The sequence below is a fragment of the Narcine bancroftii genome, chromosome 4 (genome assembly GCF_036971445.1).
Source record: "Narcine bancroftii isolate sNarBan1 chromosome 4, sNarBan1.hap1, whole genome shotgun sequence".
NCBI lineage: Eukaryota > Metazoa > Chordata > Chondrichthyes > Torpediniformes > Narcinidae > Narcine > Narcine bancroftii.
Window position 1 is genome coordinate 74630729 of NC_091472.1, and position 27535 is coordinate 74658263.

At 39.1% G+C, this 27535-nt stretch overlaps 1 protein-coding gene across 6 annotated transcripts in view; it reads left to right on the top strand.

The window, feature by feature from the left end:
- The first annotated feature begins 324 nt into the window (after nucleotides 1-324).
- Nucleotides 325-27535, top strand: part of LOC138760692 (synaptojanin-2-like) — a 203460-nt gene continuing 176249 nt past the window's right edge. For 2 of the 6 annotated variants that reach the window (XM_069931634.1, XM_069931636.1), the window contains exons 1-2: nucleotides 328-706; nucleotides 3630-3716. In XM_069931634.1, coding sequence (XP_069787735.1) covers nucleotides 583-706; nucleotides 3630-3716 — 211 coding nt within the window. In that variant the 5' untranslated portion in view covers nucleotides 328-582. Of the gene's footprint in view, nucleotides 707-758; nucleotides 1320-3629; nucleotides 3717-27535 lie in introns of those variants that run through there. The other 4 variants (XR_011355814.1, XM_069931635.1, XM_069931637.1 and 1 more) reach the window with 4 other exon arrangements.

Here is a 27535-nt window from a genome sequence, read left to right on the forward strand (position 1 = left end):
ATCACAGCGCCTGCAGACTTTCGTGTTTCCCACTGTTCCACTGGCTGTCTTCTCCCTCGCACAAGAATGTGATACTCCCAAGTACTGCTCCATTCATGTCATTCACGTGGACAGTCCTAAAACGTAGCCATTCAGCCCATCGCGTCTGCTCTGCCATGCAAATCATGGCTGGTACATGCATTGTTTCTTTTTACCCCATTCTCTTGTCTTAACCCCATAACATTTGACGCCCTGGCTAATCAACAATCTTTCAACCTCATCTTTAAATATACCTCACGACTTGGCAATAAATCCCGTCTGTAAAAACCTCGTCTCGATTCTAAAGCCCTGTTTCTGAGTGGCAGGCACCCGCGTCTCTGGTCGCTGCGTCTTGGCTTTGCGACCCGTCGGTGGGTTACCCCGGCCGTGGGAAAGTTAACCGAGTTCTCTGCGCTACCTGCCACGACCTGGAATTGATGCGTCCGGGGCAGGGCGGAAGGAGAGGTCGAGGTTGGGCAGCGGGAGTGGTCGGCGCTCCGGCGAAGTTTCCGGGGAAGGCTGCCGTGCAGGTGCGGGGCGCTCGGCTTTCCTCGGAGCTCAGCGATGGCTTTGACCAAAGGCTTCCGAGTGTGGGAGAAGCGGGAGGCCGGTCTGTGCAGCGTGCTGCTGGGCTCCAGGAACCACCAGGACGGGCTGCTGTTCGAGGCTGGCGCGGTGGTCGTCATGTGTGAGTAGAAGCAGCTCCGTTTCCGGGTTGACCTGGGGCTTTCACTCTCGGGAGCTTTCCATTTCAGTTCAGCTTGAGAAGCCACCGGGAGCAGCAAGGCACAGAGAGAGAGAGACGCGGGTTCGAGTCCGCGCTGTCTATCAGGAATTTGACCATTCTCCCTGTGTCTATTCCCTCCGGACATTAGGGTTCGAGGGGGTCTCCATTCTCCGCCCCCCCCCCCGAAACGTACAGGGGTTATTGGTGGAGTGGGTGTAATAGGTCGGCATGAGCTCGTCGGCCAGAAGGGCCTGTTGTGTTCAACCGCAGTTGGGACTTGATTGGAAAGCAGAATGTTAAGGACATGGATCTCCTGCACAGTATCAGGAATAATCGCGGCGTCAACACTTTAAGGAAAGATGCTGGAGTTCGAGGTCTAAATCAAATGAAATCCCTGGCCGGGGCTCAGCTGGCCGGGCAGCATCTGTGCAGGGGGACCCTGCTTCAAGACTGGGAGATCCGATCCGGACTGTGGTGAGATGACGGGTCATCCCGGTGACCTTGTATATAAAGCAGTCCAGAGCTACAGTCTAGCCTTCCAGGTTTGTCTTGCAGAGAGACAAGACCTCTTAGTGTACGTATTAGTTTATTAAAGCTGTCTTATACTCGCACTGCTGGTGTGGTTATTTCAGTACAATGAAGACAATGAATGTCACTCTTGAAAGTGGTTTGTCCTTTTGCCACATTGAGACCAAGATATTAGTTGTGGCAAAAAAAAAAGATTGTAAATAATACATCCTCCTCCCTGAGGAAGGGAACATGAGCAATGGCGTAATGACAGCCAACAGGGAACATGGGTTTAAACGAAACCACATTTTATGTTAGCAAACATCTTGAAGTTTAGAGACGTTTTTCAAATTTAGGAAGTTTTGCATGACTTTAGTTGCCGTATGGGGCGATCTGCATCAGGCACAAGGGAATCAAACTTGTATCCAAATGTGATGACAATACAAAAGTATGCCAATTGTAAAGGGACAAAGTTAGATGATTGTCAAGGGAAGTGAGAAATAATGATGAAATGTAGAATGATGCAAGTTTCAATGTAGCAATTCCTTAAGTACATAACCCATCAGCATTAAATTCCTATAATTCTTTACAATAGATTTTTTTACATTTTAGTTTCTCTTGAAGCATATGTGTTAAATATTCTGCCTGGCTTGCAGAAAGTGCTGGCTATTTAAAAAAATAATTGCAGGAAAAAAGTACAATTCTGGATAAATTGACACAAGATTAGGCATTATGGAGCAGATCTGGACTTAGTAATCGTATGGGTGGAGCGGAATGTAGTTTGGTTCTTGTTTTCATGAAAGTAGAATGAATAATTTGTGTATTTCCTCATAAATTATGTAGAAATATTGTCTTAAAGTTTAGAATCTTGCTTCTGCAAAAAAAAAAGTTCATTTTCCCAACCTCCTGATCTAATCATCTTTTTGTTTGTACTTTTGATATTCATCTGGAAAAAAAAATATTTGTTTCACCTCACAAGGACAACCTCTTTTATTGCTGTGCTGCTTTGAAATGATCACCTATATTGTACAATTCTGTCCTCTTGTGAGGCTTAAAAGCACAGATTTTTGATAAAGAACTGTTGTTGAGTAGTTCAATCACTAAATAAGAAAGGCATGAATGGAAGGTATTACTATATTCCAGTGGTGTACTTTTTTCATACCTCTGAGGAATGGTGAAAGAAATGGCCTTGAAATTCTATAGGTTTGTGGGCAGTTGAAGGAGGTGGAAATCTCATGGGAGAGCTATAGAGCTAGAAGAGATTGGTCAATTTAGCTGGTTGTATATTTTTGATTTTACTGGTCTTCTAATATGATGGATTATTAGGAATGCTCCAATGGGTCCGTTCTTACAAATTTAATTAAAGTGTGTATACCAGGTCAGGAAAATAAAATTTAAATTGGAAGTTTTTAATGCAGAAAATACAAGGGTCAATTTGCACAAACCAAGGTCCCACAAACTGACGACGACCAGGCTATTAAATTTGCTGATGGTTGTGTAAATGTCTGATGTCCATGCATGGAAAATTCTGCACTTTTTTGGTAAGTGTCCATTAAAATTGGATGTCCTTGTCTACTGATATCCATTATTAATAATGCAGAATTGTGACTAATTTAGTGCATTAATCATAGTGTAGAATTTTTGTTCTAAAATTGTGAATTGAACTTCTATCAAGGATGCTGCAGTCGTGGGCAACCTCACACAAGTAGATAGGTTGAAGCATTCACCTCATGAAAATATTTTGACTGACTAAATTTCAGAAATTAGTTCAAGGTAAATGGAAGAACTCATTGGTGAGCTCAGCATTGGGAGTTGCAGCTGTGCATTCATTGGATGTTGCCTTTTCAAATCTCAGATGTAGTTTAGAATTTAAGTTGGTTTGCAAGAATGATAGTTTGCGCAAGGTTCAATAAAATTCAACTTTAAACGTGAATGTTGCTGTGCTGGGGTGCAATGGAAGGTAGTGCTCTCAGTAATAGAGTAGACATAAGCTGCTGTGTCATATCTTACAGTGATGGTATTGCCGTGACCAAGTCTTTGTCCTGTAACAAGAGAGCAAAAGAGCAAGAAATATTTACACTTGAGAAAATGAGAGAGAGAGAGAGAGAGAAGACAGAAGTAACAAAGCAGATCCTATTTTTACCCCATAGGAACTTAAACAGTGCAATCTTTCTCTTTGCTACATTTCTTTAATGGTAATGAATGCTGAAGCACTTCCACTACTTCCTTCATGTTATTTAAATTTCATTTATCTGCCCATGATAGGATATGTTTATTATCATTTTGCATGAATGCAGTATACAGATGCATTGACATCTTAGTGCAGCTACCTGCAAGAATGTCAAATGTTTAATGGGAGCGCCTGGTTTTATTTCAGCATCTCAGGAGAAAGAGATTGTGAAGGAGCGTTATGAGAAAATAATGGATGCATATGGCTGCTTGGGTGTACTTCGAATTAAGAGTGGTAAGTGAGCAGATGATCATAAGTAATTTCCAAATGTTTAATGGAATTGTTGTTCAGGTTCATGTGGGTCCCACAGGTTAAGAACCAGACCAAAGTTGAGGTACAAAGTACATGTTTATTTCAGGGATGCAAACGGGACAACAGGGTCAATATGCTAAGCAAACCTATACGCACATACACACCATGTTGAGGAACTTTGGGGGGCATCCAAGGCGCTCTAGTATTTGCCAAAGCCCTTTCCTACTCACAGTGTCGAAGGCTTTGGTGAGGTCAACAAAGGTGATGTAGAGTCCTTTGTTTTGTTCTCTGCACTTTTCTTGGAGCTGTCTGAGGGCAAAGACCATGTCAGTAGTTCCTCTGTTTGCGCGAAAGCCGCACTGTGATTCTGGGAGAACATTTTCGGCGACACTAGGTATTATTCTATTTAGGAGAATCCTAGCGAAGATTTTGCCTGCAATGGAGAGCAGCGTGATTCCCCTGTAGTTTGTAGTTACGAGGCTCTAAAGGCTGTGTACGGCCCCTCACCCCAAATCCAAAGCCCGCTGCGCAGCTCAGACGGCAAAGTCCTCCTCAGCGACAAGATCTCCATCCTCAACCGATGGTCAGAACACTTCCAATCTCTTTTCAGTGCCAACCGCTCAGTCCAAGAATCCGCCCTGCTCCAGCTCCCTCAACAGCCCTTAAGGCTAGAGCTGGATGAGGTCCTCACCCGGGAAGAGACATATAAGGCAAATGAACAACTGAAAAGTGGCAAAGCAGCAGGTATGGATGGAATCCCCCCAGAGATCTGGAAGGCTGGCGGCAAAACTTTGCATGCCAAACTGCATGAGTTTTTCAAGCTCTGCTGGGACCAAGGAAAGCTGCCTCAGGACCTTCGTGATGCCATCGTCATCACCCTGTACAAAAACAAAGGCGAGAAATCAGACTGCTCAAAACACACAATATGCAAGGGGTAAATGTACACTTTGGAATCGACAGAAGACTGGATGAAATTACATGAACATACACATTCAACATTCAGGATCAAGGTGATACTACATGCCTCCACTCCTTTACCGGTATGGACACGGCTTTTGCTACCTAACCTCGGGACTCACCCCAACCCAGGTGTTACTTTTGTGCCATGAGGAGTCCAAAGAGGCGGAAGAAAGGGGCACATGGTCCTTTATAGTTCTGCAGGCAGTACTGGGGGGCCAATCACTCGGGGCAGGCTGGGCCCCTTTGGCTGCTGTGTCCAATGGCTCGAAGCCAAGTGCAGGGCTCAGCTGAAGTGATTCACCTGGGCCAATTGGGTGAAGGTCAGGGCTGAATCTGGGCAGGCTGCCTGGACTACAGCATCTGGTGATTTAGGTGAACCAATCGCAAGGGAAATCTTGATGGATTGGCGTGAGTCTTTGACCTTGATTGGCAAGTAATGTGTCCTCTGAACAGGAGCGCAGCGGTGCCACAAGGTGGTGGACAATGCCTGTCCATTAGAGAGATTAAATATAAATAATTTCAGAATCACTAAGAATGTATTCCTTTTTATGAAACATCACTTTTTAATAGCAATATTTCAAATAGCACATTCTGGCCTGATAAATTCTATAATTCTGGATTTATTGATATAGTTGACAAAGTGTGTGTGTATATATAACAGGGGTGGCCAAACTTGCTTAATGTAAGAGTCACAAATGATAAAGCTCAGATGCTTGAGAGCCGCAGGACAAGAACAAAATTCACACATACGTTTTTATTGTTACATACACATTTTGTAACAAAAAATTTATATAAATTTTAAGAAATGCATATTAAATGTAATAATATTTATTCACGCATACAGTTTTTAAACTGTTAATTTGGATTAGTTTCAATAATCACAAAGACAGACACAAATCTGTTTAAAAAAAAAAAGATAAGCCAAAAAAATGAGAGATATTTTAAAAGATTTCCACCTATCAAAATTGGGATATTGAGAACTCGTAAAAGACAAAGAAGAGATGCACCAGAATGGAGGAGAGACAGAAGAAGATTGACGGTTCTCTTAGAGTTGTGCGGCTAAGGAGAGATTTACTAGAGACGTTCGGAATCTTCGAGAGTCTTGATTCATGAAACAAGTTGAAATTGTTTTCAATGCCACACAGAACAGAATTCAGTGGATGCACATTGAAGATGATTGGCAGAAAACCCAGAATAAGATGAGAAGAAATTGTTTTAAATGGCCAATTATCATAATCTGGGACAAAACATTCCACAGTAATTTTAAAAAGGGAACTGGACACAAGTCTGAAAACATGGAAGGGTGTTTTAGCATAAAATAAAATAGCATTTTCTAAATATCTTCATGGCAATGAAATCAGAAGTACATGGAGGTTTGAAAAACAGAGGGCTATGGGAAAGCCTAGAAATTTATAAGGTAGGGACATGTTCGGCACAACTTTATGGGCCGAAAGGCCTGTATTGTGCTGTGTTTTCAATGTTTATATATCAGGGATGGCCAAACCTCAGCTTGCGAGCCACATGCGGCTCTTTGACCTTTAATATGCGGCGCGCTGCCAGTTTCCCCCCTCCCCTGCCCGACTCGCGTCTTTAATAACCTGATATTTGTAGCATTGTATTTTAGTCATAAAAAAATATGATTATAATAAGATTAAGATATCCCAAAGGCCAAAATATGAACAAATTACTCCCTTTGAAGTCCAATCAGTGATTTATAAAACCTTGTAAATTTCCTTGTAATCCATTGCCTTTTTTTGTAACTCTAGTGGTGGCACACTGGTTAAATTAACAGATCAGTAATCTAGATTAATAATTAATAGATAACAATTGGAATTCCGTTATGGAGTTTGGTTAATTCAGTAATCTGCAATTAAAAAGTAACAGGTTTACTGATGTGTGACATTACCATTGTACCAAATAGGATAGACTCCAGATTGAATAGTTCATAATAGAAACATAGAAAATAGGTGTAGAAGTAGGCCATGTGGCCCTTCAAGCCTACCCCACCATTCATTTTGATCATGGCTAATGATCTACTCAATACCCAGTACCTGCCTTCTCCCCATACCCCCTGATCCATATACCCCTTGATCCCCTTAGCCACAAGGGCCAAATCTTACTTCCTCTTAAATATAGATAAGGAACTGGCTTCAACCACTTCCCATAGGAGAGAATTCCACAGATTCACCACTCTCTGAGATTTTTTTTTCTCATCTCAGTCCTAAAAGACTTCCCCCTTATCCTTAAACTGTGACCCCCGGTTCTGGTTTTCCCCAACATTGGGAACAACCTTCCTGCATCTAGCCTGTCAAATCCTTTAAGAATTTTATACATTTCTTTAAGATCCCCCTCAATCTTCTAAATTCCAGCCTTTCTTCATATGTAAGTTCTGCCATCCCTGTTATCAATCTAGTAAACCTTTTTTGCACTCCCTCCTTCCTCCGATAAGGAGACCACAACTGTACACAATACTCCAGGTGTGGTCTCACCAAGGCCTTGTACAGCTGCAGTAGAATTTCTCTTCTCCTGTACTCACATCCTCTTGCTATGAATCCCAACATACCATTCGCTTTCCTCATTGCCTGCTGAACCTGAATGTCCACTTTCAATGACTGGTACACAGTGACACCCAGGTCTTGTTGCATCTCTCCTTTTCCTAATCAGACACCATTTAGGTAATAATCTTCTCTCCTGTTCTTGCATCCAAAGTGGATAACCTCACATTTATCCACGTTATATTGCATCTTCCATGCCTTGCCCCACTCACCTAACTTGTCCAAGTCACCCCGCATCCTCTTAGCATCCTCTTCACAGCTAACCCTGCCACCTAGCTTCATGTTGTCTGCATACTTTGAGATGCTGCTTTCTATTCCCTCATCTAAGTCATTGATGTATATTGTAAATAACTGGAGTCCCAACACTGAGCCTTGCGGTATCCCACTAGTCACTGCCTGCCATTCTGAAAAGAAACCGTTTATTCCTACTCTTTGCTTCTTGTCTGTCAACCAATTCTCTATCCACCTTAATACAGTACCTTCTATATCGTGTGCTTTAAGTTTGTACGCTAGTCTCCTGTGTGAGACCTTATCAAAAGCCTGAAAGTCCAGATATGCCACATCCACTGGTTCTCCCTTATCCACTCTACTAGTTATATCCTCAAAAAATTCTATAAGATTCGTCAGGCATGATTTTCCCTTCATAAAACCACGCTGATTCTGTCCGATGATATCACTATTTTCCCAATGTGCTGCAATTGCATCTTTAATAACTGACTCTAGCATTTTCCCCACTAACTGGTCTATAGTTTCCCATTTTATCTCTCCCTCCCTTCCTAAAAAGTGGGATTATGTTTGCCACCGTCCAATCTTTAGGAACGAATCCAAAATCTAAAGAGTTTTGAAAAATTACCATTAATGCATCCACTATTTCTTGGGCTACTTCCTTAAGCACTCTTGGATGCAGACTATCTGGCCCTGGGGATTTATCTGCCTTTAATCTCTTCAGTTTATCTAATACAAGCTCTCGACTTTACATTTATTTCCTTCAATCCTTCCCTCACATTAGATCCTCGGTTCCCTACTATTTCCTGAAGATTATTGATGTTTTCTTTAGTGAAGACAGAATTCAATAATTATTCAGTTTGGTTTGCCATGTCCTTGTTCCCCATGATCAATTCACCTGTTTCTGATTGTAATGGACCCACATTTGTCTTAACTAATTTCTTTCTCTTTACATGTCTTTCTCTTTACATGACTATAAAAGCTTTTATAGTCATTTTTTATGTTCCCTGCCAGCTTTCTCTCAATCCCTTTTTCCTTTCCTAATTAATCCTTTTGTCCTCCTCTGTTGAATTCTGAATTTCTCCCAGTCCTCAGGAATACTGTTTTTTTGGCTAATTTATATGCTGCTTCTTTGGATTTTATACTCTCCCTGATTTCCCTTGTTAGCCACGGATGCACTACCTTCCTTGATTTATTCTTTTTCCAAACTGCGATGTACAATTGTTATATTTCATCCAAGCTATCTTCAAATGATTGCCATTACATTTCCACCATTAGTCCTTTAAGTATCATTTACCAATCTATCTTAGCCAATTCACATCTCATACCTTCAAAGTTACCCTTCTTTAAGTTCAGAACCTTTGTATCTGAATTAATTCTGTCACCTGTGGTCACTCTTACCCAAGGGGCTTCACACAACAAGACTGCTAACTAACCCTTCCTCATTACTCAATACCCAGTCTAGAATGGCCTATTTCCTCATTGGTTCTTTGACATGCTGTTTAGAAAACAATCCCACATAGATTCTAAGAAATCCTCTTCCTCATTGCCCTTACCAATTTGGTTCACCAAATCTACATGTAGATTAAAGTCACCCATTATAACTGCTGTACCATTGTTGCACGCATTTCCAATTTCCTGATTAATGCCATCCCTAACCTCACTGCCACTGTTAGGTGGCCTGTACACAACTCCCACTAGCGTCTTCTGCCCCTTGGTGTTTTGCAGCTCTACCTTTATTGATGCCACATCCTCCAAGCTAATGTCCTTCCTTTCTATTCCAGTTACCTCCTTTCTAACCAACAACACTACCCCACCTTGATTTCCTTTCTGTCTATCCCTCCTGAATATCGAATATCCCTGGATGTTGAACTTCCAGCCTCGGTCCCCCTGAAGTCATGTCTCTGTGATCCTGACTATATCATTAATAGCTATATCCACATTCAATTCATCCACCTTTTTATGAATGCTCCTTCCATTGAGAGACAAAGCTTTCAGGCTTGTTTTTACCACACTCTTATCCCTTTTACCATTATGTTAAAAAGTGACCCTTTTGATTTTTGCCCTGGATTTATCCGCCTGCTATTTTTTCTTTTCACCTTGCTACCTTTTGCTTCTACCCTCATAATACACCCTTCTGTCTTTCCGTACTTGCTCCCATCCCCCTGCCACATTAGTTTAAACCTTCCCCAACAGTGCTAGCAACAAACACCCTAGGACACACATGTCAAACTCTGGCCCGCGGGCCAAATTTGGTCCGCGATATAATTATATTTGGCCCGCAAGATCATATTAAATATATATTAGAGTTGGCCCGCTAGCCGCCGCGCCAGTATAGCGCATGCACACTGAAGGTGAAAATGAAGACGCCGGAGGTGTGGAGGGATCTCAGAGTCCCGAATCCCGGGGATCGGAGTGCCGCACTCAGCCCGCCCGGCTCCCGGACACACAGACGCGGCTGGAGTTGGGGACCATCCTCGCTGGGTCTGCGCTTCAGCGGCGACGCCGGACCGAACGTCTCGTTGGCGATGCCTTCCCACTCGCTCCGTGCGCAGTGGACCCTGCCTCCCGCTCCTTTTGTTGAAGATGAGCCCAGTGCCGTGAGATCGCAGTTTAATCCCTCTCCAACCATGGGAGGGGGGTGGGAGCATCGCGCTCTTCTCAGCCAATTCCTCCACCGCCCCGGACGCCGGCGTTTCAACGGGGGGTTCGGGTGCCTTCGTCAGGCATCCGACCTGTTGGTCCAAGACAAGGGGAGAGCATACAAACTCCACACAGACAGCACTAGAACTCGGGTGAACGTGGAACTGCGACCCCACATTCCACATCAGGACTGTGTGTAAGATTGGGAGCAGTGAGACGGAAGCTTATTTTGTTCCTGTGATTTAAGCCTTTCTTGGGGTGGAGGGGGGGTCCTTCTCTGACCACTTGCCTAACAATTAACCTAATCAGATGTGGAGTTACCACAATACAACAGTTCTCAACCTTTTTCTTTCCACTCGTGTCCCTGTGCCATTGGTGCTCCGTGATTAGTAAGGGATTGCTTAAGTTGGTCTGTGGGTGGAAAGAGAGTTTGAAGACCACTGCTTTAATCATCCCTCATTGACTCATCATGTGCACGGTTTCAGAACGCTAAAGGAAATGGGCCAATGACAATGACAATGAAGGAGTTTATCCAAAACTATTATTAAACATTTATTTTAATAAGAAAAAGTTTAACACTACATATGTTGAAAGAAGAGAAAACATGCAGATGTTGTTGAAAATTTTCAATAAATATTTAGTTCGGCCCTCGACTTAGTCCAAGTTTTTAATTTTGGCCCTCCGTGAATTTGAGTTTGACACCCCTGCCCTAGGACATTGGTCCATGCCCTGCCCAGATGTATACTGTCCTGTTTGTACCAGACCTATCTGTCCCAGAACCGATTTCCAATGTCCCAAGAATCTGAAACCTTCCCTCCTGCACCACTGTTCAAGCCACAAATTCATTCTAACTATCCTGCTATTTCTACTCTGACTAGCTCGTGGCACTGGTAATAATCCAGAGATATTACCCTTGAGGTTCCTACTCCTTAATTTATCTCCTAGCTCCCTAAATTAATCTCATAGGACCTCATCCCATTTTTTTCCTATATGGACCACGACAGCTGGCTGTTCACCCTCCCCTTTCAGAATGTCCTGCAGCTGCTCTGAGACAGCCTTGACCCATGCAACCCAGGAGGCAAAGCAAGATCCGGGAGTCCTGTTTACGGCCACAGAAACTATTCCCCTTACAAAGGAATCCCCTATAACTATTGCTCTCCCACTCTTTTCCCTCCCTCTTGCACAACAGAGGCACTCACGGTGCCATGATCTTGGCTACTGCTGCCTTTACCTGATAGGCCATCTCCCCCAACGATATCCAAAGGGTGATGACCGCAGGAAACTTCTGCACTATCTTCCTGTTACTGCTCTTGCTGTTGGTCACCCAGTCCCTACCTTTCTTTACTCTCTGAATCTGCGGTGTGACCAACTCACAAAAGGTGCTATCTACCAACATCTCAGCATCCCGGATGCTGCAAAGTGAGTCCATGCGCAACTCCAGCGCTGTCATGCGGTCAATCACGAACTGCAGCTGGTCGCACTTCCTGCACATGTAGTCTCCAGGGGCACTGACAGTCTCCCTGAGTTCCCACGAAGCACAGGAGGAGCATGACGCAGGTCTGAGCTCACGTGCCATGCTTGAAACAAATTCTTGTGCCTAAATAATAATCATGGGTTATGAAGGACAGCACGATCTGTTATATCAGAGCCTGATATCCCACCCTCTTCAATGCATTCCTGTCACTGGATCAGCCCTGACTCACTAAGGTGTGCAAAAGTGCAAGGCAGCTGCAGCAACTGATGCATTTTTACAATGAGGTGTCAATGTTACAATCCAGTGTCCCAGGGCTCTACAAATGCTGAACATCATGTAATAGACAGGGCTAACAATCTGATAATTAACAGATTAGGTCAAAACTCTGCTGTCTTATCGTAGTTGGCCATGAATGTTCATGAACTTTTAAATTGAAAATAAGGGCAGTGTGTGCTTCAAGAATGTGACAGAAGGAGAAGACAATGAAATTAACTGACTCAGTATATAAAAGTAAAAGACAAAAATTTCTTGTTTATTTTTATTAAGTGACGACGTTGTTTAACGGGTTTAATGTATCTTATAGATTGAACTTTGAATAAATGGGAAAGGGGGGGAGGGAGGGAAGGGAGGGGGAAAAAGGGGAGAAAATGACACTATATATTCAAGAAAAAAATGTTTGTATGAATTTTGGTCAGTATGTTTTATAGTGTGAAAAATAAAAAATTAAAAAAAAAGAATGTGCCCATCCTCTATGATGCATGAGTGCTAAACACAAGGCTGGATCACTTGCAACTATTTTCAGTTAGAATTACAGTGAATGATCCACTTTGGCTTGCTTCTGAGATTCCCATGATTGTCGATAATCTTCAGCCAATGTTATTCCATTCCATGTCCTCAAGAAGTAGCTGGAAACACTGTTACATAAAGGTCATGGAATCAGACAGCATCACAACTGTATTTGTGAAGGTTTGCAGTCCAGAATTAGCCTTGCATTTATCTGAGCTGTTCCAGTAAAGTTACAACTCTGAAAACCACCTGACAACGTGATGCAATAAAGTTCACGAAGACAATGTCAATTTATAATTTTAAAATGTCCTTGGTGGAAGAGTATGCATAATAAGATAACTTTTAAAAATTATTCTAGGTCACCCATGCAAATAAGGCCAGTTCTGGTAGAATGAAAACTGCATTGTTTGAAGTAGATTGGGAAATGTGTACAAGAGATGCCTGATTTTAATTCTCCCAGCATCTTTCTGGAAAGAGTTGTGGGTTTAAAATAGAGATCAGTGTATTTTATTTCTGTAAAGAAAGGATATTTTGACAGTCTGATCAGCTTGTCCTTCAACCTTTGAAGATGGAGACACTTTTTGCCAGACCACTGGAACATTGTTTTAAAATTTTGAATTTAAAAGTATTTGAAGGAAGGTTAGAGAGGTGACAAAGAAAGTTTTACCCAGGTGGTGGAGTCTGGTATTGGATGCCTGAGAAGTTGGTGGAGGCAGAAACTTGTATCACATTTGAAATGTGCTAGAAAAGATGTGGTCTTCAAGACCATTGACTGAAGACTGGGAGGAAGGATCAATTTGGATTTTAATTTTGGTCATCACAAAAACACAATTTAGTGATATCCATGATTTTTAACATTGTGCTACTCTGTGGAAGAAATGTAATGAAAATTAACCGTGAAACTTTGAAAGAAAGTTGGTGCTACAGCTTTGATGTTAACACTAACATAGTTGGTAACAGCCTCTTTTTATACAGCACCTATTCGGAATGATGTTATTTAGAAGTTGAGTCTTAACTGTATTCAAGCGTGCTAGCAGTGATTATTGACACTCTCTCCTTCAAAGTAGACAAAACTAAGATTTTAACACAAAAATTGTATTAAAAGTCTTCATATAGTTTTCAACAGGCTTATTCCATGATGCAATTCTATTTTCTGCAACAGTTTATTTGTCTTTCTATTTAAACACTTCTACGGGCTTATAGAAGTAGATTTTGGAGTTGGATGGCAGTGAAGATGACTGCCTACCCTCTATCATGTTAAATAACATCTGTGAAATAATACTCGAGGTCTCCAATCAGTTCATTTTGTTGACAAATGTACATTACATCGTCACAGTTTACTTTCATCTTGCATCTGTTCAATTTTTTCCTCTACATCTTTCATCTGCCACATTGACTGAAGAAGGCGTGTAAAATCATTGAGGATCCCTTCCACCCTGCACACAGCATCTTTCAGCTCCTCCTGTCAGGAAAGAGATGCAGGAATATCTGAGGCAGCGCCACATGCTTCTTTCCATGGGCAGTGAAAATGCTGAACGATCAAAGGAACTCTTCCCACTAACCATATGAGACTCTTTTATGTACAAAGCTATATTTATTTATTTATTTTTATAGATAAAATACTTTTCCTGCATATGTATTGTTTGTCTGTATGTGTGTTATGTCTGGTTGTGTGTCTGCATGTTTTGCACCAAGGACTGGAGAACACTGTTTCATTGGGTTGTACATATACAATCAGGTGACAATAACCTTGACTTGACTATCAGTTCAGCTGTCTGAGTATTAGCTCATGAAGTTTGCTATTACACTCTGATATGCTTGTTTAGAAATTATAGCTTCAGTGGGAGGAAGAAAGTCGATATTTTGAGCCGATGCTGTTTATCGAGACTGGAGAAGCTAGGAAAGAGGACAGGATGGAATAGGGGCTCCACATTGGACTGGTGAACCAAGTGCAGGTGAAACATGACAGCCAGAGGCAGTGGATTAGCTGATGTGCAACAAGGGGGGAGGGGGGGGGGGAAGAGAGAGGGAAGAAAAGCAGAAGGGTGATGATGAGCAACCCATGAAATTACTCTAAAATATGTATTTATATTAATTTTATGTGATATATTTAAGTATATATGTGATTATCATGTGCTGTGTATTTTGTGTGTTCACCATGGTCCAGAGAAATGCTGTTTCGTCTGGTTGTATATGCTCAGTCAGATGATGATGAACTTGAGGATAAAAGTTTTTTAAGAAATGCTGGAGAAACTCAGCAGGTCAAACAGCATACAGCAAAGATAAAGATACATGACCAACATTTCGGGCTTGAGTCCTTCATCAACGTTGGGTAGGAAAGGAAAGGAAAAAAAGGGGGAAGAACAGAAGGGGTACAGAAGAAGAGAGGGGGGACTCATTACTTGAAGTTGGAAAATTTTGTGCAGACTGACCTGAAGGTTTTTTTCCTTCTGTTAATGTTGTTCCTTTAGTTTATTTTGGGCCTCACTCTGGCAGTGATCAAGGTCCAGAACAGATGGGTCCCTATGGGAAGGCGAATTGAAATGATATGCAACTGGAAGCTCAGGGTGGCCATTGTGGACAGAGAAGCTAGATCCTCTGCAAAGCAGTCCCCAAGTCTGTGTTTGGGTTCGATATAGAGGAGGGGACATCGGGAGCACTGAATGCAGTAGATGGGATGAGAGGGGGTTTATTGGAACCTTTGCCTTGTGAGGAGGGGCTGGTGGTGAGGAGAAGGTGGAAGAGCTAGTGTTGCACTTCCTGAGATTGCAGGGGAAAGTACCAGGGATCACAGAGAGGTGGGTCCAGAGGGATGAGTGGACAAGGGAATCCTTGAGAGAGTGATCCTTGCAGAAATTATTAGAAATGATGTATAAATGTATGGAGTTTATCACAGAGAATAAAGAAAGTGGCAAAAGTATTAATCAACATTTTGTCTGAAATACTGGAAAGTCAAAGGAACAGTAGAAATAAGGAAATAAAAGGAATCTATTGAAAACTGGTAAATCCTAAGGATGCAAAAATCAAAATCCCAGACTTTTTAATCATATGGGTGAAGAGATGTTGGACACTCTGGACTTTATTTTCTGGAGTTTGATAGATTCTTAGAGGGGTCAAGTCAAGTGCAGGCCCACCATTTTGCAAGAGCAAAAATGGCCAACCACTGATCTGAGTGCCTGGCATTGGTAATAAACAAAATGAAGTTGTAACAGAGAATGTAGTGGAAAGCCCAATGATAGAATTGACCAAAGTTGATTGAAATTGAAGAAATTATGTGTGAGCAATACTTTGACATGTTTACTGTTATAGGTGCAGTGGAATTTATGAATGTCTGATGGAATTTTCATAAACTATTTGACGAGGTTTCAAATAGAAAGTTGATGATAAGCTCGAGCAGCCAGAATTGAGGGCCATTCTTAAGCACACATTAAAAGTTAGTTTATGGTTAGAAAAGATAGATTGACTGGCTGCGTCTGGTGAGATATTGTTGATTTCACTGCCACTCCTGTTGCAGGAATGGTTGCCTTGAAGAAAACTGCTCTTTTCAGGATTTCTGTTGTCTTTCTCCTCATCCTCAGGCTTCATTTTCATGAGGTGAAGAATCCAAATGCTTTTTTTTAAATACATCTCCACCCTATTTCAGGCAGTTCCTTTGTTTTCTCCACCCCTTCCCACTCTTGGTGACTTAAAATTTCTTGCTTTCTCACTTTTCCAGTCTGACAAAACATTATCTGCTTGAAAATATAGCTCAATTTCCCTCTCCATGTGGATTATCTCCTGTATTTTCTGTTTTTTTTCCTCAACTGTGGATGGTTATTTGCATTCAGCCTTGGCCTGTTCCTTTCTCAGTTTATTGTAGTTGGATGCCTTGCAGTTGACTATTTTCACCGCTGAATATATCCTTTTTCATATCCACTCTAACTATTCCAATAGGAATCACATTTTCCCAATAGCATATGTCTAGTTTCAATTCCGGACCTGCATCCAGGTAACTGCCTTCCTCATTAGACTGGTCTAACCCACTGGGTTGATAATGCCAGGAGAGAACAGTGATAGCTGTCATGTGATTGTGTCACCCTATTGTGAAATGGAAAGTTCAAGTTATGTACCAAAAGAAATTTGGTTGAAAGGGGCAGAACTTAAAGACTTGCACACTGTCTTGGGTAAACTTATACCTCTCATTTTGTTCATTTTAGATTGGTCACAGTGTTTGAGCTACCGAAAGAAAATAGACACACACACCGAGAGCAGTTCAGTTTATACAAATGTTTATTACTAATTCAAAAGCTGATTTCACACTACAATATGCAAGCCCTTCCCAACTATACTTATCAACGCTTGGACTGGTCCCAACTGCCGAAGCGAGGCAATGACTGCACACTTGTAGTAGGTTGTTAGGGCGCTGGTAGCAGCTTATCCACCTCCCCCGACCGGGACATTGCTCGGACTCTGGCTGTTCTTCCTTCTTGACAAGGGGTGTTCCCACCCCTCGGAGAGTCTAAACTTCAGCAGCAGGACCACAGGCTTATATACCCCAAAAACAATTAATCATGCGCCTACTCCTTCTAACATTTGTCAGTCAAAATCAAAACTGAATATTATATTCTACAGTTTAGAAGATTAATTATTATGGAACCAGGATGTTATGATTTCCTGGTTTATCTCGTAGATACAAAGACTTATTAAAACTTCTCAAGCAAGACAGGTTGTGACCAATTCGTCAATTTCAGAGTGTTGCATTTGACAACTGCTTTCCCTGGGCCTCACAGTGGAATTCCATTTCAAAGTGTATCTTCAGATAAATCCCCATGGCTGAGTTTAATTACATCTGCTAGTTCTGAAAGTAAGGTGACCTGCGTGTGGACTCAGTGTTGTCAGTTCCACATAAGCAAAAAGCATCTGGGCACATGGTTTTAATCCTCCATTACACACGCGTGTTGGTCAGTTTGCTCAAAGATGCAAAAGAATTTCCAGCAAAATTTTTCTGGAATCATGAATCTGGAGATCATTTGACCCATTCATTCTACCCTAGTTTTGAAAGGCATCAAGGTTCAATCCAATCACTTGCCATCACTATGCGTTGCTATATTTTCCCTCTTCCATTTGATCGTTTCGACTGAAACCATTTCCAAAACTCACCAGGCATTCCATTCCTAATCAAACCATGCTCCAAATTACTGTAGTTTTACAAACCAGGTAATCCACCCCACATTATATGCATGTGCATAATATACAATAATTTCTTTTACATAACATAACATAACATTTACAGCACGGAAACAGGCCATTAGGCCCTTCTAGTCTGCACCGAACCAAACACCCCTTTCTAGTCCCACCTCCCTGCACAATGCTCATAACCCTCCATCTTCTTTTCATCCATATACCTATCCAACCTTTTCTTAAATAATACAATTGACTCCGCCACCACTATTTCTCCCGGAAGATCATTCCACACGGCTACCACTCTCTGAGTAAAGAAGTTCCCCCTCATGTTACCTCTAAACCTCTGCCCCTTAATTCTTAACTCATGTCCTCTTGTTTTAATCTTTCCTCCTCTTAACGGAAATAGTCTATCCACATCCACTCTGTCTATCCCTTTCATAATCTTAAATACTTCTATCAAATCCCCTCTCAATCTTCTACGCTCCAAAGAATAAAGACCTAATCTGTCCAATCTCTCCCTATACTCTAGATGCTTAAACCCAGGTAACATTCTGGTAAACCTTCTCTGCACTCTCTCCACTCTGTTTATATCCTTCCTATAATTAGGCGACCAGAACTGCACACAGAACTCCAAATTAGGCCGCACCAACGTCTTATACAATCTCAACATCACCTCCCAACTCCTATATTCCATGCAATGATTGATAAAGGCCAGCATACTAAAAGCCTTCTTCACCACCCTATTCACGTGAGTTTCTACCTTCAGGGAACGATGTACCGTTACTCCTAAATCTTTCTGCTCTTCTGTATTCATCAATGCTCTCCCATTTACCACGTATGTCATATTCTGATTCTTCTTACCAAAATGAAGCACCTCACACTTATCAGCATTAAATTCCATCTGCCATTTTTCAGCCCACTTTTCTAAGCAGCCCAAATCCCTCTGCAATCCTTGAAAACCTTCTTCATTATCCACTATTCCACCTATCTTAGTATCGTCTGCATATTTACTAATCCAATTCACCACCCCATCATCTAGATCATTAGTAGCATTAGTACGTTTAGCATTATCTGTGGCACGAAAATATATAGCCCCTTACTCCACCCCTTCAGCCACGTGTTGAAACAATGCGCACAATTTATAGTGGGCGTGAGAAATTAGTAGCAGCAATGAAATACAAGCACTATTTACAGACAAATATGGGAATTGGATACATACAAAATGGGAAAATTCAAATTTTTGATCTTAGCAGTCTCGGGAACATCTATTTGGTCTGAGTGCCATTATATTTCAAGAAACAGGATATTCTGGCTAAGGCACTGCACCTTATAGATGTTAATTGCCCTGACGGCATATCAAGTGCCTCTGAGACAACATTAGGATGATTCTGCCTTCTGGCATCAGTTTAATCACTCTCATTACATCAAATCATAAATCTCTCAGTTGCATGCTATTATTAACAAGGTTTCTTTTAAAAATACTTTTTTAATCATGGCAGATTTAAGATCTGTCTTTGATCTATTTAATTGATTCTTTCTATCCTTGCAAATAACCATTGCATCTCCTACCTCCTGATCCTCTCCAAAGTTTGTTAATGTGTTGCAGGAGGATATCATCTAATTGACGATTAACACCTCTGGGGGAAGATGAATGGGTTGTAATCATGGGAGATTAACTGTGGCAGATAGTGGAACTATGGAATGTGTTTTGTTTCCTGTCCCAAGTAGATGCAAATTGCTCTTGAGTTGGAATGTAGAATACTACCCATGTGTGGTGTGTGTGCTACACGAGAATATTTTTACATAGTTTAAGATTTTCTGTGTGTGCATGTTATATGAGTGAAAATAACGTAAATTGAGACAGAAGAGAAAGGAGATGCCAGTGTCCTGAGGGAAAAAAATAAACTGCTGGCAGGACTAAATGGGTCAAGGAGCATTCTTGGAGGGAAATGGGACACTTCAGTCTTGAATTAGGATTTCAACCCGAAATAGTGGGTATTTCCCTCCATGGATGCTGCCTCACCGACTGAGTCTTGCAGCCTGAATTTTCCCCTGCATTAAATAATTTCTTCCTCTGATACATTGCTAGTCACCTTGAATCTCTGCCCTCAGTTAATTGATATTGCAGGTATTGAAAATATTATCTCTGCATTTAGTTCATCTGAGCTCTTCATGACACCTCTATCAAATATCCCCTGCTCAAGAACAGAGCAGTTTCTGCAGTTGATCTGTGTAACATGAAATCACAGAAAGCAAATATTTTTGACTTGAATGAGGAGGACGGGTAGAATTAGTCAGGCAAACAAAAATAAAGAGAGCTTCATGGATTGTTTTGTGTTTATTTACAGCACCGTAATTAAGAGAACTGTAGAACTTGTGATGTTTAATTAACTCATCAGGAAAGGTAGAAAAAGAAAATATCAAGTTGAAAATGGTCGATGTAAAGGACAGATGATTACTTTTGAACAATTTTTTTTCATGCAAAATAATAATTTGGCAGTTCTAATTACATGAAACAAGGACACTGAATGTTGTTGGTTTTGTGTAACATTTCTACTGTGTTTCAAGTGGGAAGGTGGGGGGGGCGGAGGAGCGGTGGGTGATGACCTTTTTGAAGTGATGCTCGTTCCAGATCTGGTATATTCATAAATGTGCATTTAATTGACCACTGGTGAAACCCAAACAACATCAGCCAGGGTTAATTGAACTTGATTATTCTTGCACTTCCAATAAATTACTTGCTTAATTTCCTGCAACTTTGAACTGAAAACTGCTGGTAGCTTATCTACCCCAGTATCTCTACGGAGATCAATTGTCAACACATAACTGATCAGTCTTACCATGTCTGAATGTCAAGCTAATGCGATAGGTTCTGTGCTAATTCTATTCCGTAGCTACAGCACGGTTCCAGGTGCGTGGGGATTATGGGTAGGGAAAATGGCCATTGCTCTGCCACATATTTATGATGGGTGGCGCTACGGCACTAGTTGCCCCTCCTCCATTGGCTCCAGAGGGTGCTACGAGGTGCCCCTCGATGTGAATGCTGGAACAGCCTTTTAGGGCTGCTGTCTGAAAGGTACCTTTTAAGTTTTAGATCCATTCTTGTAGCCAGCCTCCAGGCGGAGGCCTGACATGAAATTACCTTCTCTTACAAATTGATAAGCATATCTCTGAATTTATTTGAGACACTGTTATAATTCCTTGTTAACATATGTCATTGTATCCTTCCTTAAGAAATGTAAATCATTGATGTCAATCAGCTATTCACATGTACAACTGATAGTGTTAAAATTTCATATCTTACAATCAGTTGAACCAACTTCTAGATTAAGAAGGTTTGCTTCCAATACACCTCAAACATTTGTCTCCTGTGTAAGTTTTAATTATCACATGTTAATCATTAGTCTGGAGAATCAATTGAGATTCACAAAAGAAACTTTAGATTAACAGAAAGGAAATTTCATCAGCGCCTAATGTTGATGTGTGAAACCTATGCCTTTTGGCAAGTCATCTTGTGGCTGACAATTGCAATATTAGACAGCTGTTTTTTGCCCAGGAGAATGTTTTTGAATGGGGCCACCGCTTCTGACAGTTTCTGTTCGATCGCTAAGCCGTTAGCACTTCTTTTTTTAAAACTTTATTTAAAACTTTTAAAAACAACATAAAATCAATACCAACAAATAAAAGTTTTTATACAATACAAATAATAGTAAACCCCCCCTGTTCTGTTAAGTACAAGATCTCAATTCATTATGTCAATGAGCTATATTAATCTCCACATTGTCTTTCCAAGTAATTGCTATATATTTTCGTGCCACAGATAATGTTAAACGTACTAATGCTATCTGAAACTTATCCAACCCCAAACCAGTCAAAGAAACCATATAACCCAACAAAAAAATCTCTGGATCTAATGATAATTTAATTTTAAATAATTTCTCCAAAACCAGCCTAACTTTTTCCCAAAATGGTTGTACCTTGTCGCAGGACCAAACTACATGAAAGAAAGTTCCAGTACTTAACCCACAAGTAAAACAAAGATCTGAATTACTAAATCCGTATTTTTCAATTTCTCAGGAGTCGAATATAACTGATGCAAAAAATTATAATTAACCAAACCATATCTTACATTAGTCAATTTAGTTACCCCTTCATTACACATAACCTCCCAATCCTCTGAGGTATAACATAAGTTAAATTGCTTTCCCATCTATTTCTAGATTTCTCCAAATTCAGTTTATCCATAGTTTCCTGTAACAATTGATACATATCTGAAATAAAACCCATCTTTGGTATAAAGGAAATCAAAGATTCAAATTTCATTAACTGAGATAAACTCATCTCTTTACCATAATTATCCCTTATCAAAGATCTAAGTTGGTAATACACAAATAAAGAATATACTGGTATACCAAATTTCTCCCTCAATTTATTAAAAGAAAGAAACTGTCCCTCTTCAAAACAGTCCTGAATCACTTTTATACCCTGAGAATACAATATCTTTAAATACTTATTAAACATTGAAAAAGGAATAAGCTGATTTTGATATAACGGAGTTTGAATTGATAATTTACCCTTCGTTCCTATAACATCATTTCTTTTAACCCATATCTTTAATAAATGTTTTAATACTGGCATATCATATCCCTGCAATAAATTCAAATTCCACTCATGTATAAACTGGTGAACATCAAATTCAGAAATGGGTTGGATATGTGATTGCTGCTTCTTTTAATTCTAAGGCAAGATTTTGATTCATAAGAAACTATCATTTGAGTTGGAATCATTTACGGAGATTGCTGGTCAGGTTTTGATGGTGAATTGTAAAATGTTTGCAGAACCATGGACATTGTTGAATATTTATGCACCTAATGTGGATGATGATCGATTTATATCTGAGGCTTTCTTAACATTAAATCAGGCCAATGAAAATATTTTGGTTGGAGGGGATTTTAATTGTGTTTTGGATCCATTACTGGATAGATCTCCAAAAAGTATAAGGAAATCAAAGATGGCGATACAAATGGGATCTTTCATGAAAGATTTGAATTTAGTTGAAATTTGGAGGAGAATAAATCCGACAGAAAAAGACTTCTTTTTATTCATCTAGATATGATTCATTTTCTAGAATAGATTTATTCTTGATTTTGGCACATTTGCAGGCTAGAGTAGTGGAGGCTGAATATAAGAGTAGGGTCATATCTGATCATTCTGTGTTGTTTATTTCTTGTGGAGGTTCCAAGGTGTTGCAAACAACTTACCGGTGGAGATTTAATGTAATGTTCTTGAAGAAACCAGTGTTTATTACTTTTGTTAAGGATCAGATTGCTCTATGTGGCCAAATTATTAGTTATTCCATGAAAGTTAAAAAAAAAAGTATCTGGCGGAAAGTTTGGCGTTGGAGAAACAAATTACTGAGTTGGAAAAGGAATTTCAGAAGAAGGTTACAGAGGATAAGAAAGCAGCATTAACTAAGATGAAATTACGTTACAATACTTTACAAACATATCAGTCTGAGTGTTTAATTCAAAGATCCAAGCAACATTATTATGAGTTGGGTGAGAGGGCACATAAGATATTAACTTGGCAATTAAAAACGGAACAAGTATCGAGAACTATTAATGCTGTTAAAAAGAATTCAATAGTTACCTATAAACCTCAGGAAAACAATGACCAATTTTATTCGTTTTATCAGAAATTGTATACTTCTGAGGGAAATCGGGATGATGGTTCTATTGAATCCTTATCTAAGTTAAATTTACCGGTTTTGGGGGAAGAAGAGGTAAAGGAATTGGAAGCTCCGTTTATAGATTTTGAGATTAAAGAAGCTATACAAGAGATGCGAAATTAAAAGTTGCCAGGTGATGACGAATTTTCATTGGAATTTTATAGTGTTTTATGAAGATTTATCTTCTATATTTATGGATGTGCTGCAACAAATAACTGAAGATCACTCATTACCAGAATCTTGTTCAAGTGTGATAATTACAGTGATTCCAAAGAAAAATAGAGACCCACTGAATGTAGCTTCGTACTGACCAATTTCTTTATTAAATGTGGATTATAAAATAGTGGCTAAAGTATTGGCAAATAGACTTGCTAAATATTTACCTCAGTTGGTACATACAGATCAAACAGGTTTTATTAAGAATAGATGTGCATCTTAAAATATTCTTAGATTGATAACGTTGATCAATGCATCAAGACAGCATCCCAACCAACCAATGGTGGTTGCGCTTGATGCGGAAAAAGCATTTGATAGGGTTGAATGGAATTTTTTATTTGCTGGAAGGTGCTGGAAGTTTACTTTCAGCCCTCTTTTTACTGGTTGGGTTAAGGCATTGTATAAAAATCCGATTGCTAGGGTGGTGACGAATGGCCAAATTTCTTTGCCATTTAAATTATCGCAATCAACTCCTCAAGGTTGTCCATTGTCACCAGCCTTGTTTGCATTGGTCATTGAACCATTAGCTCAGGCAATTCGAGAGAATGACAAGGTTAAAGGGATAAGAATTGCAGGTGATGAATATAAGATTAATTTATTTGCTGATGATGTATTGATTTATTTGACACATCCAGAACATTCTTTGAAATATTTACAAGAATGTTTAGTTCAATTTGGAGAGTTATCTGGGTATAAGGTGAATTGGGATAAGAGTGAAATATTGCTAATTTTGGAGGGGGATTATGATGAGTATAAAAATATTATAAAATTAAGATGGTCTGATAAAATTAAATATTTAGGGGTAACTGTGAATGCAAATTATCGATCTTTATATAAATTAAATTATGTAACTTTAGCTGTTAGCACTTCTGACAACCTGTTTAACAATGCAAAATTGGAAGTGACTTTGAATAGTTCGTTTAAATGCTAATCTGGTCAACTTGGAAGAAGATTGTACTTCTGCTTTCAATATGTATTGCTGTGACTTCTTTGAAACCCTGGATTGATCCAGGGAATCTTTATTAATAAACATGCTTTTTCTTAATAATTGTTGCTTCTGGATGACTCAAAAATAGAATTTTTCACACCTATACATCTACCAAAAAAATACTTTCCCACCAAATGAATACAATTATGCCATCAAAATGTTACTGAATTGAACATTGGGTTTATTGAGCAACTGGTAAATAAATTAAATTGATTTTTCAAATAGATATTAGCTTGCACAATTGCAAAACATTTGATCAATGAAAGCCATCAAAGGAAACTTACCCCTGATGTCTTCCCTGAACTTCCCTCCCTTCACTTTGTACATATATTCTCTGATGTTTGCTATTCCTGCCCTAGGAAACAGGCGCTGGCTGTCCACCTCATTTATGCCTCTCGTAATCTTGTTGACCTCTATTAAGTCTCCTCCCATCCTTCTACGTGCTAAAGAAAAAAGTTCCACTCTGCTAACCTTGCCTCAATCTAGGTAATATCCTGGCAAATCTCTGCACCTTCTCCATACCTTCCACATCCTTCCTGTAATGAGGTGACCAGAACTGAACACAATACTCCAAGTGTATTCTCACCAGAGATTTGTAGAGCTGCAACATGATCTCTCTACTCCTGACCTCAATCCCCCTATTAATGAAGCCCAGCATCCCATAGGCCTTCTTAACTATCCTATCAACCTATGCAGCGATCTTTTTCCCAGGACAGGAATAGCAAATACCATGACTCATCTCTACAAAGTGAAGGGAGGATAGTTTATGGGTGACATCATGGGTATGTGTTGATTTTTATTTTAAATTAATTGTTTGCATCATTACAGGGAAAAAAATGAATAAAATATTAATCAAATATCCATATCCAATGATACAAAAAATACTGCTATATTTTTCTCTCCATCCCCCCACCCAAAAGTAAGAAAAGAAACACCTGCCATTAAATATACAATAATATTAGCCTATATAATCATTAATTGTTATTAAAAATTACTAATTCAAAGGAGTGGATAAGATAGAAGAGGTGGATGGAAAATTATCCATAAAATCCATATATGGTTTCCAAATACTATAAAAATTTTCAACTCGATTTCCAAAGGTATACAATTTCGTATCTCATTATACCATCTACTTAATAACACTTCTCTTTCATTTTTCCATGATATTACTATACATTCCTTTGCAGTTGCTATTGCAATACTTGTCCAATTTCAATTTTATATTCTTTTCATAAATATCTCCAAGTAAAAATATTCTTGGATCCTTTGGTATCTTTATCTTCATAATTTGCCCTAATAATAAACTCAGTTCATTCTAAAACCTTTCCACTTTTTCACAAAACCACAATGATTGCAAAAAAAATCCCTATTTCTTTCGCACATCGAAACACTTCTTTGAATAATTAGGATTAAGTCCATTGTGGAGTATAATACAATTGATGAAGAAAATTATATTGAACCGTTCGATATCTTACAGTTACTGTATTCACAATACTTTCATAACATAATTTTGACCAAATCTCCTCCTGAATTTGTATATTTAAATCTTTCTCCCATCTGATTTTTGATTTATATAAATCTTTTTTTCTTTACAGTCTCTTGTAATTTTATATACATATTAGTAATAAATTTCTTAACAAGGTATCTGTTATTATATCATCAAATTGACTTTGTTTAGGGAGTCTCAAATCTGCTCCTAGTCTCTTTTTCAAATACAATTTTTGCATATTATCAATTAAAAATGTATTGTTATGTATATTGAATTTATCTTTTAATTGATCTAAAGTTAAGAAAAAAGATCCTAAGAAACAATCTTTTATTCTCTGTAAACCTTTACTAAACCAATGATCAAATCAAGAATTATTCAAAGTAAAAGGAAGAAGTTGATTTTGTTTTAATAACATTTTTGGTAATTGATTATTTTTAATTCCTCTCTCAATATGAATTCTATTCCATATGTTTAAAATATGTTTCAATACGGAAAAATCTTTAGTTCCTATAAACGACTCACTATTCCATTTATACAAAATTAACTCCAGAATAGTTTCACCGATTTTATTCATTTCTATTTGAATCCAAGCTGGTTTTTCATCCCGTTGATAACAGGAGGACAAAAACCTTAATTGAGCTGCTTTAAAATAATTCTTAAAATTTGGTAGACTTAGTCCACCCTGATCAAATTTCCACATTAATTTTTCTAAGCCAATTCTTGACATCTTACCTTTCCAAAGAAATTCACTTGTTGTTTTATTCAAGTTTTGAAAGAAAAATTCTGGCACTTGAATGGGCAATGATTGAAACAAATATTGTATTATTGGAAAAAATATTCATCTTAATACAATTCACTCATCCTATTAAAGTTATTGGTAAATTTTTCCATCTTTTCGAATCCTCTTCCAATTTTTTTAATAATGGGAAATAATTTAGTTTAAACAAATTACTTTTATTTCTACTAATTTTAATTCCTAAGTATTGAGTTGCTTCATTTTGACATTTGAATTTTGATAGTCTTTCACATTGGGAGTAATCCATATTCACCATCGGCATTACTTCACTTTTATCAACATTCACTTTATAACTCAATTCTAACCCATACTCTTTTAATCTCTCATTCAGTTTATTTAAGGATATTTCTGGTCTTGTTAAATATACTATCACATCATCAGCAAATAAATTAATTTTATGTTCTTTATTACCTAGTTCAAATCCTTTAATTTCATTATCAGTTCTAATTACTTCTGCCAATGGTCCAATCGCTAATACAACCTTGTCTAGAAGACCTTTCAAGCAAAAAGGGTGTGAGATGTGTTTATTCATAATCACTTTTGCTTTTGGTTGATCATACAATCCCTTTATCCAGTTTATAAAAGTATTTGGAATCCCAAAAGCATTAAGTGTCTCAAATAAAAAAATTCCATTCCAATTGATCAAATGCTTTCTCTGCATCTAATGCTACTGCTTCCATGGGAACCTTCCTATTTTGTGCTATATTTACCAAACCTAAAAATGTAACTATGTTATCTGCTGCTTTTCTATTTTTAACTAAACCAAGTTTGATTTAAA